Source organism: Tachyglossus aculeatus, chromosome 7, assembly GCF_015852505.1.
Source record: "Tachyglossus aculeatus isolate mTacAcu1 chromosome 7, mTacAcu1.pri, whole genome shotgun sequence".
Lineage (NCBI taxonomy): Eukaryota > Metazoa > Chordata > Mammalia > Monotremata > Tachyglossidae > Tachyglossus > Tachyglossus aculeatus.
In genome coordinates this window covers 49,847,209-49,859,552 of record NC_052072.1, presented here as the reverse complement: position 1 = coordinate 49,859,552, position 12,344 = coordinate 49,847,209, and the positions used below count along the sequence as shown (strand labels likewise).

The 12,344-nt window shown below is 43.1% G+C and overlaps 1 protein-coding gene across 1 annotated transcript in view; it reads left to right on the top strand.

Moving 5' to 3' along the window:
* The window catches only part of LOC119930529 (minichromosome maintenance complex component 3 associated protein), a 61,591-nt gene that overhangs the window by 14,973 nt on the left and 34,274 nt on the right, over positions 1-12,344 (top strand). The window contains exons 6-11 of the mRNA XM_038748958.1: positions 1,676-1,872; positions 3,529-3,668; positions 5,584-5,781; positions 6,203-6,471; positions 10,246-10,408; positions 11,833-11,993. Of these exons, the coding sequence (XP_038604886.1) occupies positions 1,676-1,872; positions 3,529-3,668; positions 5,584-5,781; positions 6,203-6,471; positions 10,246-10,408; positions 11,833-11,993 (1,128 nt within the window). The remainder of the gene's footprint in view (positions 1-1,675; positions 1,873-3,528; positions 3,669-5,583; positions 5,782-6,202; positions 6,472-10,245; positions 10,409-11,832; positions 11,994-12,344) is intronic.

The following is a 12,344-nucleotide window of genomic DNA, read 5'->3' as shown; positions in this document are numbered from 1 at the left end:
AGTCTTATTTGAAGGCACATCTCCTCCAAGAGGCCTTCCCTGACTAAGCCCCACTTTTCCTCATCTTCCACTGCCTTCTTCTCGCCCTGACTTGCTCCCTTGGTTGTCCCCCAGCCCCACGGCACTCACGTATATGTGATTTTCTTCTTCTGCATTGATGCCTGTCTCCCCACCGCTAGACTGTGAGCATCGCGGGCAGGGATCGTCACCGTTTATCGTCGTGCTTTCCCAAGCGCTCAGGACAGCGCTCCGCACACAGTCAGCACTTAATAAATACGAAGGAATGAATGATTGACATTGGTAGGTGCTTACTATGTGATAAGCACTGGACTAAGAGATGGGATTGGTACCAAAGATGCAGATGGAACACAGTCAGTTTTCTCCACAGGCTTCAAAGGCGTGGGGAACGGGAGCAGGTACCGACAGCCCTATTGATCCCTAACTTTCCCTGCTAATAAACTAGTATGGACCTTATGCATGAATTTATCCAACGAATATAAGTGTCCGGTGAAATCGTACAATGCCCAAGTATATTCTTAAATTAGTAGGTGCAGTACCCCAGAGAAGCCTGGAATGATCGGAATAATAATTACGGTAATAATAATAATAGTGCAAAGCATTACAGTGTGCAAAGCATTCTAACTTTCATATCACCCGTGGAAGATACCCATCTCAGGCTCCTATCAACTTGCCCAAAGTCACACAGCTGACAATTGGTGGATCCGGGATTTGAACCCATGACCTCTGACTCCAAAGCCACGCTCTTTCCACTGAGCCACGCTTCATCTCTGTTAAGCGCTTACTATGTGCAAAGCACTGTTCTAAGCGCTGGGGAGGTTACAAGGTGATCAGGTTCAATGTGCAAAGCATTACAATGTGCAAAGCATTGCTCTAAGCACTGACTTGTTAGTACGGTGCTTTGAACGCAGTAAGCGCTCAATAAATACGACTGAATGAACTTGTTAAGCGCTTACTGTCTGCCAAGCACCGTTGTGAGTGCTGGGGTGGATAGAAGATAATCAGGGTGGACACATTCCCTGTACCGCACGGGGCTCACAGTCGCAGAGAGAACAGGTATTGAATCCTGTTTTTGCAGATGAGGAAACTGAGGCGGGTATTGAATCCCGTTTTTAAAGATGAGGAAACTGAGGCACTTCGAAGTGAAGTGCCTTGCCCAAGGTCACACAGCAGACCGGTGGCGGAGCCGGGATTAGAACCCAGGTCCTCTGACTCCGGGGCCCGCGCTCTTTCCACTGGGACACGCTGCTTCCTCCAAATCATGCATCTGTTGTAAGGTTAAGAATGGGAACGTGGACAAAACCACCTGGACGAATACGTTTCCACGGACCGGTCACCTTGTAACGTCCCCAGCGCTATACCATTATTATTATCATTATCATTATCATCATTATTATTATTATTATTATTATTATTATTATTACCTTGGTTGCCTCATCTGTAAAATGGGATTAAGACCGAGAGCCCCCGTGGGACAGGGACTGTGTCCAACCTGATTAGCTCTGCGTCTACCCCAGAGCTTAGTACAGTGCCAGGCACGTTGTGAGCGCTTAACAGATATCAAGCAAAAAAAAAAAGACTGCAGTGGGTGCCAAGGCATCCATCCGTCAGCTGGGTTTTGGTGCTGACTTTTCTTTCTCCTTCTTTTTTTTGGTAGCTCTCCAGTCAAGAAGCCCGGACTTATAAAGGCTCTTCAGTTTGAGACAGATCCCTTTGATTCGGGCTCAGAGGGACAAGGCCCCGAGGGCTTGGGGACATCAGTGCCCTCCCTCAGCAACCTGGTGGGCACCGTAGCCGAGACGGCCGAAGAGAAATACCGCCTTCTTGATCAAAGGGATAAAATCATGCGACAAGGTTTTTGCAATATTCTGCATCCCTTTTTTTTGTAATATGCCAAATTAAGTGATGAGAAATAACCTTGTCCGTTATTTTGTTGCGTTGCCGTTTTTGTTTGTTTGTTTTTTTGTTACAGAAGCATCCTGGAGAGGAAATTGCCTAAATTGAATAACTTTCCTACTGGCCAGATTTGGCTGATGCCTTTTAATTGTTTAGTTTGTCAATCAGTTGTACTGCTCGAGTACTTACTGTGTGCAGAGGACTATATTAAGTGCTTGTACGGTGCTCTGCACACAGCGCTCAATAAATACGGTTGATGATGGTTGATGATGATGCTTGGGAGAATACAGGTTATTCATTCAGTTGTATTTATTGCATCGCAAAGCACCGTATTAAGCACTCGGGAGAGTACAATGCAACAAACGATGCAAGAGTACAATACAGTATAACAGAGTTGGTTGACAGGATCCCTGCCCACAGCAAGCCTTCCAGTCTAGAGGGGAATAAAGAAATTGATATAAATAAATTTCAGATACGACATAAGTGCGTGCTGTGGGGTAGAGGGAGAGGCAAATAAAGGGACAATGCAGAAGGGAGAAGGAGAAGAGTTTAGTTATCTTCGTTAGCGGATAAATGTAAATAAGAATTCACAACATAAATGACTAGGACAGTTCTAAAGCCCATACACCTGTGCTTGTCTGAGGATTTTTTTTTTTTGTGGCACATAGATGACGAGTAGGAATTTTAAAGGTCGTTCCTACTTAAAATGGACTGTATCAGTAGAAAAGATTTTGTGTACTGCAGTTCCATCTATTACTCTATTTTACTTGTACATATCTATTCTATTTATTTGATTTTGTTAGTATGTTTGGTTTTGTTCTCTGTCTCCCCCTTCTAGACTGTGAGCCCACTGTTGGGTAGGGACTGTCTCTATATGTTGCCAGCTTGTACTTCCCAAGCGCTTAGTACAGTGCTCTGCACACAGTAAGCGCTCAATAAATACGATCGATTGATTGATTGATTAAACTTTAGTAATACCCTTTGGAAATCTAGTTTCCTCACCAGGTTTAGCAGCCTCTAGAGTAACTTGGCTGAGTGGGGCCCGATTTTTGTTGGTGGCAGCAGCAGCATTTACTGAGTGTTCGGTTGGTGTGATACACTGTGCTAGGCACTTAGGAAGTACTGGAGAGTGAAGTGACGCATTCTCTGCCCACAAAGAGTTTCCACTGTAATAGGGGACACAAACATAAAAATATGTACAAGTGGTAAAAATGAATGAATTGAATGGACATATGCCTGAGTGCCAACGTGGGTGGAAATAAGTTAAGGGGCAAGATGACTGAAGGGATGCTATGTTGCCAACTTGTACTTCCCAAGCGCTTAGTACAGTGCTCTGCACACAGTAAGCGCTCAGTAAATACCATTAAATGAATGAATATGGCACAGGGTTCTAGGAAATTCATCAGGGAAAGCCTGTTGGAGGAGCTGGGATTTAAGGAGAGATTTGAAGGTTCGGGGAGCTGTGGCCTGTCTCATGTGGGAAGGGTGGGAATTCCAAGTCCGGGACAAGCCTCGGTTTAGTACAAGTTGTTTGGGTTTTGCTCATCTGTTGTGAGAGGTGGTAACTGAATAGACATTTAACTTATTTTTTTTGCTGTTGTTGTTCTCATTTAGCTCGTGTTAAGAGAACTGATCTGGATAAAGCTAAAACCTTTGTTGGCACCTGCCCAGACATGTGTCCAGAGAAGGAAAGGTACATGAGAGAAACCAGGAACCAACTGAGTATTTTCGAATTGATCCCTGGAACCGATCAGGTAGCAGTGGTCATATTTTTTTCTCATGGTTTTGGCCATTAAACTTTTGGTGGGGGTTCCGTTCCCCCCACCCCGCTCACTTACACACATTTTCATTTGAGAAGCAGCGTGGCTGTCAGTGGCAAGAGTCAGAGGTCGTGGGTTCAAATCCCGTCTCCGCCAACTGTCAGCTGTGTGATTTTGGGCAAGTCACTTCACTTCTCTGGGCCTCAGTGACCTCATCTGTAATATAGGGATTAAGACTGTGAGCCCCCCCGTGGGACAACCTGATCACCTTGTAACCTCCCCAGCGCTTAGAACAGTGCTTTGCACATAGTAAGCGCTTAACAGAGAAGCGGCATGGCTCAGTGGACAGACCATGGGCTTTGGAGTCAGAGGTCATGGGTTCAAATCCCGGCTCCACCAATTGTCAGCTGTGTGACTGGGCAAGTTGACTAGGAGCCTCAGATGGGTATCTTCCACAGGTGATATAAAAGTTAGAAAGATTCAGCCAGGATAAAAATTTTAAGAAAATTATGCAAGTCTTGTTTCCACAATCAATAAAACTTGCTGTATTGTATATGGGGGCAAGAGCCACCTTTTCTTGTTTACTCATTCATTCATTCAATCATATTTATTGAGTGCTTACTGTGTGCAGATTACTGTACTAAGTGCTTGGAAAGGACAAGTTGGCCACTTATAATAATAATGATGATAATAATAATAATAATAATAATAATAATAATGATGATGACATTTATTAAGCGCTTACTATGTGCAAAGCACTGTTCTAAGCGCTGGGGAGGTTACAAGGTGATCAGGTTGTCCCATGGGGGGGGCTCACAGTCTTAATCCCATTTTACAGATGAGGTAACTGAGGCACAGAGAAGTGAAGTGACTTGCCCAAAGTCACCCAGCTGACGAGTGGCAGAGCCGGGATTTGAACCCACGACCTCTGACTCCAAAGCCCGGGCTCTTTCCACCGAGCCACGCTGCTTCTCTGCTCATAGAGACTGCTTATAGAGACGTTCCCTACCCAACAGTGGGCTCACAGTCTAGAAGGGGGAGGCGGACAACAAAAGAAAACATATTAACAAAGTAAAATTGTTGCTAGAATATTTTTCACACATTTTATGTCGGAGTCCCAGTCCTATCAAGGGGATTGATCTTTAAAATGGGACTCAGTCAGCCCACTCTATCAAGGTAAAAATAGTTCGAGTAGCATCTCCTACAGTATCTCAGGCTATTTTATCTCGGCCTTTCCTTTTGTATTCCTGCCGCCTCCGAGGGTTCAGAAAGTCGCGGACCTGTTCTGCCAGTGCAGTTTCCTGCTGGGTTTGGCTCTCTGGCACAGCATCAGTGCTCTGCTGCAGTCTTTATATTAAAAGTTGTTGCACGCCCTTCATCTAATAAGCCGACCTGGTGTCATCCTCCCCGCCGCTTGTTCGCTTCTCACTCTCGCTTGTGCCCTAGTGAGAGCTTGACTGGTACGGGGGAGAGTGAAAGTGGAATCACACAAACTGTTTTCTCTGTAGCTGATTCCTTGGCCTCAGAACCAAGGTTCATCCGTTGTTCTCAACGGGAGACTCTGTGGTCATCCTCGATAATTTTACTCTATTTGTTTTTTGCGTGCTTTTGTTTCGATCTGTTGGCTCTGTGCTTTTAACGCCTTTGCTCCTTTTGCCTGTCTATGGTTTGTGTATGCCTGCCTCCCCCATTAAATTGTAAGCTCCTCAAGGCCAGGGACCTCAACTTCTACTTTTATCGCGTGCTCCGTCCGGTAAATGCCGACGGTGGCGTTGGTGATGACGGTCCCAGTCGAATTCAGATTACAGAGTAAGAAACGATTTTTTAATAAAACGAAACGTTACACAGGCTTATTAAATACAGTCGTTTTGTTGTTTTTGCTTCCCGCTGCTTTCTTCTCCGCCGTTAGGTTGACCATTCGGCTGCAGTAAAGGAGTACAGCCGATCTTCAGCAGATCAGGAAGAACCTTTACCCCACGAACTCCGGCCTTCTGGGGTTTTAAGTATGACCATGGACTATTTGGTGATGCAGATCATGGACCAAAAGGAAGGCAGTTCACGGGATTGGTACGATTTTGTGTGGAACAGGACCCGTGGGATAAGGAAGGTAAGGAACTGGCATTAGACCGTCGCTGTTTAAAGAAACGATGCAGATTTCACCTTTGAAAGTGTTGTAACCTCTCCTTGCCAAGTGAAAGTGTAATTAATGGAGAGCGGTATTTGCAGAAAAACAAATATTTGGCACCTCTAATACAAAACTGAGTATTTTCAGTTAGTAACTGAAGATGTTAAAAGGAAGTGAGGTCCTGAATAGAAGCCATCTAATTAATAAAACATGAGGCTTATTTTAACATTCATCAGTATTCTTCAAGACCGTAGGCTCATCGTGGGCAGGGAACATATCTCCCTACTCAGGTACGTTGTACTCTCCCAAGCGCTTAGTACGGTGCTCTACACACAGTAAGTGCTCAGTAAATATGATTGATTAGTCCTAATGTTGACAAGGATTTGTTTTTCTGTTTCACCAGGACATAACCCAGCAACATCTCTGCGATCCTCTGACGGTGTCCTTGATTGAGAAATGTACCCGGTTTCACATCCACTGCGCTCACTACATGTGTGAGGAGCCCATGTCTTCTTTTGATGCCAAGATAAACAATGAGAACATGACCAAATGTCTTCAGAGCCTGAAGGAGATGTACCAGGATCTGGCAAACAAAGGAGTGTTTTGTAAAAGCGAAGCGGAATTCAGAGGTTACAACGTTCTGCTGAATCTCAACAAGGGGGATATTCTGAGGTGAGTTTTCAGTTTAAGAAGACGGATTCGTACAACAGAGCTGGGTATACGGAAAAGAAAGTTATTAAAGGGAGGTAAAAGTGGCAGAGAGGTATAGGATCAGGATTGAAACCATTAGGAAAATCGGTAGAATAGACCCAGCCAGAGGTCAGGAGCATGGGTAGATTTGGTGAGAGGAGAAGAATGAAAGAAAGTAACTAATTAAATAATTATTCAATGAGTGGTATTTATTCAGGGCTTACTATGTACAGAGCACTGTACTAATTAAGTGCTTGGGAGAGTAGAGCAGAGTTGACAGATTTCATTCCCTGCATCTATCACAAGGGGCTAGAGTTATTTTAAAGAAGAAGAATCGAGGAGTGAGTGAGAAACAGCCTTTTTCTTAATATTTTTTGGAGTCCCAAATGTGTGCAGTGTGTGCTTGGTGTGGGGTGTCCAAGAGGTGTAGAAGACGGGTCCCTCCCCAGTGTTGGAAAGTTTTTGGCAAGTATTTTCTTTCTCGAGAGGAAAATCAGAGCAGAAGTTGAATGTAAAACTCAGGGGCTTTAATGCATCTTATGCACTGATTAACGTCTGAGATCCCTTTGAAAATGTGTGGTAGAAATGACTGCATTTTGAAGTCCATGCTCTTTAAAATGCTAAATATTTCAAATAAAAATGCCTCTTTCAAAATAACGTTAGTAAGATTTAGAGAAGCAGAGTCGCCTAGTAGGAAGAGCACGGGCCTGGGCGTCGGAGGACCTGGGTCCTAATCCCTGACCTTGGGCAAGTCACTTCACAACTCTGTGCCTCAATCACCTCATTTGTAAAATGGGAATTAAATCCTACTCCTGCATAGACTGTGAGCTCTACACAGACATGGACTGGTTCCAGCCGGATTGTCTTATATCTATCCCAGAGCTTAGCTCAGTGCTTGGCACATAGTAAGCGCTTAACCAGAACTATTGTTGTTGTTATTATGCTCAATGATTAACTGAAATATTTAAATTATTGTACCTTGAGTTTTTCCTGGGTGGCTGTTTTCACAGTCCCTAAATTTTGAATTTTAGAACTGAGTTATCAAAGTATGTAGTAGCATCTGGGCAATTTTTCAAGAAATGAGAACCTTTTCCTTCGAATTGTTTAAGCTACAACACGTTTTGCCACAAAGAGAAAAGTTTTCTTTAGGCTAACATTTCATTTTGAAACTTCTAACGTGTCGCTAGAAACCTTTCAGTTGCGTTTTCTGTGCTTTTTTCTGTTTGCTCTTCTATTTAGTTAATGTTTAGCATGTAAAGTTATGCAATTTGCAGTAGACATATTTTGGATATAAGCTTTATGTACGATGTGCGTCTTTTACATTTAGCCTCTTCTTGCTCTATGCTTTCTCAGAAAGCAAATCAACCTTTGTGACTTCACTTCTATGCAGATAACTTCCAAATCTACCTCTCTAGTTCCCTCGCTAATACAGTCATGCACCTCCTCTTGCCTCTGGAACATCTCTCTATATATGTATATACATCTCTGTATATATGTTTGTACATATTTATTACTCTATTTTACTTATACATATCTATTCTATTTTATTTTGTTAGTATGTTTGGTTTTGTTCTCTGTCTCCCCCTTTTAGACTGTGAGCCCACTGTTGGGTAGGGACTGTCTCTATATGCTGCCAACTTGGACTTCCCAAGCGCTTAGTCCAGTGCTCTGCACACAGTAAGCGCTCAATAAATACGATTGATTGACTGACTGATCTCTACATGGACGTGGACGGCTCACCCGCACCCCAAACTCAACATGTACAAAACTGAGCTTGCCCTTTCAAACTATCTCCTCCTTCCAATTTCCCATTTCCGTCAAGTAATGTCACCATCCTTCATGTCCTTGAGGTCTGCCACTTTGGCCTCATTGATTCCTCAGTATCACATCCACTCAGTTGCTGTGTTTTTCCAGTTTTTCCTCGGAAACATTTCTTGCATTCGCCCCATTTCTCTTCCCCTAAACAGCTTCCCCCTAGTTGAACACTCACCCATCACAGGTAGACCGCAGCATCAGCCCCTTACGCCAGCCTCCTCGCCTTCTAGTCTCTCCCCTTTCCGACTGATAGTCAACACTCCTGCGCAGATCAACACCCGCAAACGTCGCTCAGCACACATCTTCCCTCTCCACTTACTAGCCATCTTCACTACACTTCAAACAGAAGCTGCTTATTAACGGCTTTAAGGCTCTCTGCCATCTCTTTCCATTTCACATAACAGCGCTTTTCACCCGCTGATTTCAAACTGTGCTTTTTGCTCCTTCAGACTCACCTCCTAACAGTGCCGGCTCTTCTCTCACCCACTTTTAATCCCCGCCTAGGAAACCCTTTCCCGACCAAAATTCACCGGCCTATAACCCTCACCACATTCAAAGCCCTCCTAAAACCCCACCTCCTCCAGCAAGTCTTTCGTGATTGCTTTCCCACACCCCAAATCACGTCAGTCCCACAGCCACGTACGTTAGCACATGTGTATTTATTTATCCACCCTCAGGACTCATGGTTATTCATTTATTCAGTAATTATGTGTTCAATCACCTGTAAATACTTTTCCGGCTAAAAGGAGAATTGGCTGATTTCCATGGCAAGTTTTATATTAAAACACTTAAAACAGAGGTAGTGACAGTGAAGGATCTTCAAAATAAATACAAATTTTGTATTTTCTTCTCTTTTAGACTGTGAGCCCACTGTTGGGTAGGGACTGTCTCTATATGTTGCCAATTTGTACTTCCCAAGCGCTTAGTACAGTGCTCTGCACATAGTAAGTGCTCAATAAATACGATTGATGATGATGATGAGTAGGGAAGTAATCTTTTTTTTTAAATGGTACTTGTTAAGCACTTACTATGTACCAAGCACTATATTAAATTCTGGGAGAGGTTCAAGATAATTAAGTTGGATGTGGTCCCTGTCCTGTATGAGGCTCACAGTGTACGTAGGAGGGTGTAGGATTTAATTCCCGTTTTCCAGGAAACTAAGGTACAGAGCGTGGCTCAGTGGAAAGAGCCCGGGCTTTGGAGTCAGAGGTCATGGGTTCAAAACCCGGCTCTGCCAATTGTCAGCTGTGTGACTTTGGGCAAGTCGCTTAACTTCTCTGTGCCTCAGTTACCCTATCTGTAAAATGGGGATTAAGACTGTGAGCCTCACGTGGGGCAACCTGATCAACTTGTATCTACCCCAGCGCTTAGAACAGTGCTTTGCACACAGTAAGCGCTTAACAAATACCAACATTATTATTATTATTATTATTAAGTGACTTGCACAAAGTCACACAACAGATGAATGGCGGAACTGAACGTAGAACCTGTATATATGTTTGTATGGATTTATTACTCTATTTTACTTGTACATATTCTATTCTATTTTATTTTGTTAATATGTTTTGTTTTGTTCTCTGTCTCCCCCTTCTAGACTGTGAGCCCACTGTTGGGTAGGGACCGTCTCTATATGTTGCCAACTTGTACTTCCCAAGCGCTTAGTACAGTGCTCTGCACACAGTAAGCGCTCAATAAATATGATTGAATGAATGAATGAATGAATGAATGAACCCAGGTCCTCCAACTCCCAGACGTGCGCTTTCCTCTGGGCCACACTGCTGCTTCTGCTGCTGTTGTAATTTCCCAGGCATTTAGTACAGCGCATTGCAGTCAACGTTTACTACGTAATGTTACTACTACTGCCATTGATAAGGGAGGTGAACCTGTTACACGCTGTTAAAAATTTCTCCGAAAGCCAAACGTTTCTCCTTTAACCAACAGAGAAGTGCAACAGTTCCAGCCTTCGGTCCGAAACTCCCCAGAGGTGAAATTTGCCGTCCAGGCCTTTGCCGCATTGAACAGCAACAACTTTGTGAGGTTTTTCAAGCTGGTGCGAACAGCTTCCTATCTGAACGCCTGTCTCTTACATTGTTACTTTAATCAGGTAAGGAAGGGGCGGGCTGAGGCCGCACATTGCAATGTTCGATGTTCAATGCAAAACAAAGACATGCTTCCACGTGGATTTTCAGTCACGAACTCACCGGGTGTTTGGTTGAATGCATGAGTGTTGCTGCCTGATTTTCTTTTCCTTGTGTTAGTCTGTTGCACAAATAGATTTATTCACTTCGATCCACTGGCTCACTTTATAAACAAATGTAGCCAAAGTTTCAAATTAAGGTAAAGAACTTCGGGCAGTGCGTAACCGTATTTTAGTTTTGATCAGCATTCACCATTCCAGCACTTAGAACAGTGCTTTGCACATAGCAAGCGCTTAATAAATGCCATCATTATTATTATTACTATTTGCTCTGGTATTTTCTGTTACTTGTACATGGTTACATATTCTGTTTATTTTATTTTGTTAATACGTTTTGTTTTGTTGTCTGTCTCCCCCTTCTAGACTGTGAGCCCGCTGTTGGGTAGGGACCGTCTCTATATGTTGCCGACTTGTAGGGCCACCTCTATATGTTGCCGACTTGTGCTTCCCAAGCGCTTAGTACGTGCTCTGCACACAGTAAGCGCTCAATAAATACGATTGAATGAATGAATGAATGTTAGAATTGAAATTTTGGCAAGGGATGTAAATTTAAATGAATGAAAATGTTTGTAAATGTTTTGATTTGGGTGAGTGTCTTATAGATCACCTGGAAAATGTTAGAGGATTTTTAAAGGGTTTTTTTTAAATACAGTTTTTGCCATAGCGTTACGGCTTCATCATCATCATCATCAGTGGTATGTATTGAGCACTTACCGTATGCAGAGCACTGTATTAGCACTTGGGGAGGCCTTCCAGACTGAGCCCCTTCTTTCCTCTCCCCCTCGTCCCCCTCTCCATCCCCCCGTCTTACCTCCTTCCCTTCCCCACAGCACCTGTATATATGTATATATGGTTGTACATATTCATTACTCTATTTATTTATTTATTTATTTATTTTACTTGTACATTTCTATCCTACTTATTTTATTTTGTTGGTATGTTTGGTTCTGTTCTCTGTCTCCCCCTTTTAGACTGTGAGCCCACTGTTGGGTAGGGACTGTCTCTATGTGATGCCAATTTGTACTTCCCAAGTGCTTAGTACAGTGCTCTGCACATAGTAAGCGCTCAATAAATACGATTGATTGATTGATTGATTGGGGAGTTCAGTACAACAGAGTTGGTAGACATGTTCCCTGCCCACAACAAGCTTACAGTCTAGAGGAGGAGACAGACGTTAGTATCAATAAATCATTTATAATATATAATTTACAGTTAGGGACATGTGTGCCTTGATTTCATTATCTTTATGGGAACATAAACCATTTTCCAGATGCGCATGCACCGGTAAAGCCTTCTCAGGAGCTCATCCATTTTTTCCTCTCTTTTTAAAGATTCGTAAAGATGCTCTAAAAGCTCTCAATATCGCATACACTGTGAGCCTTCAGAGATCTACCGTCTTCCCCCTTGACAACTTGGTGCAGATGCTACTGTTTAGGGACTCTGAAGAAGCAACTGATTTTTTAAGTTTCTATGGCCTGAGTGTATCCGATGGGTAGGTACTCGAAAGTTCCATGGTAATGACTTTAAGTCTTTCTCTAGTTTTCACTGTAATCGTCTCCCAATTTTTTTTTTTTGCATAACTTGGTATTTTATAAGTGACCACGGTGAGACCGGGAAAAGGGAATGAACGATTTCGATGCCGAGAGAATGATTCTTACAAGTTCTCTTTCCCCTCACTACATCCCGAGTGCTGGAATAAAAATCAGTAACGAATGGATACAAAATATCTGGCAAGCCTGGAATTTTCTCTGAATGTATATAGCACCCCACTTCTAGAAAACTCATGAATTTGAAATCGGTCCTTCAGCGGGATATATGTTTGCTCATCTTGCTGTTTTAAAAA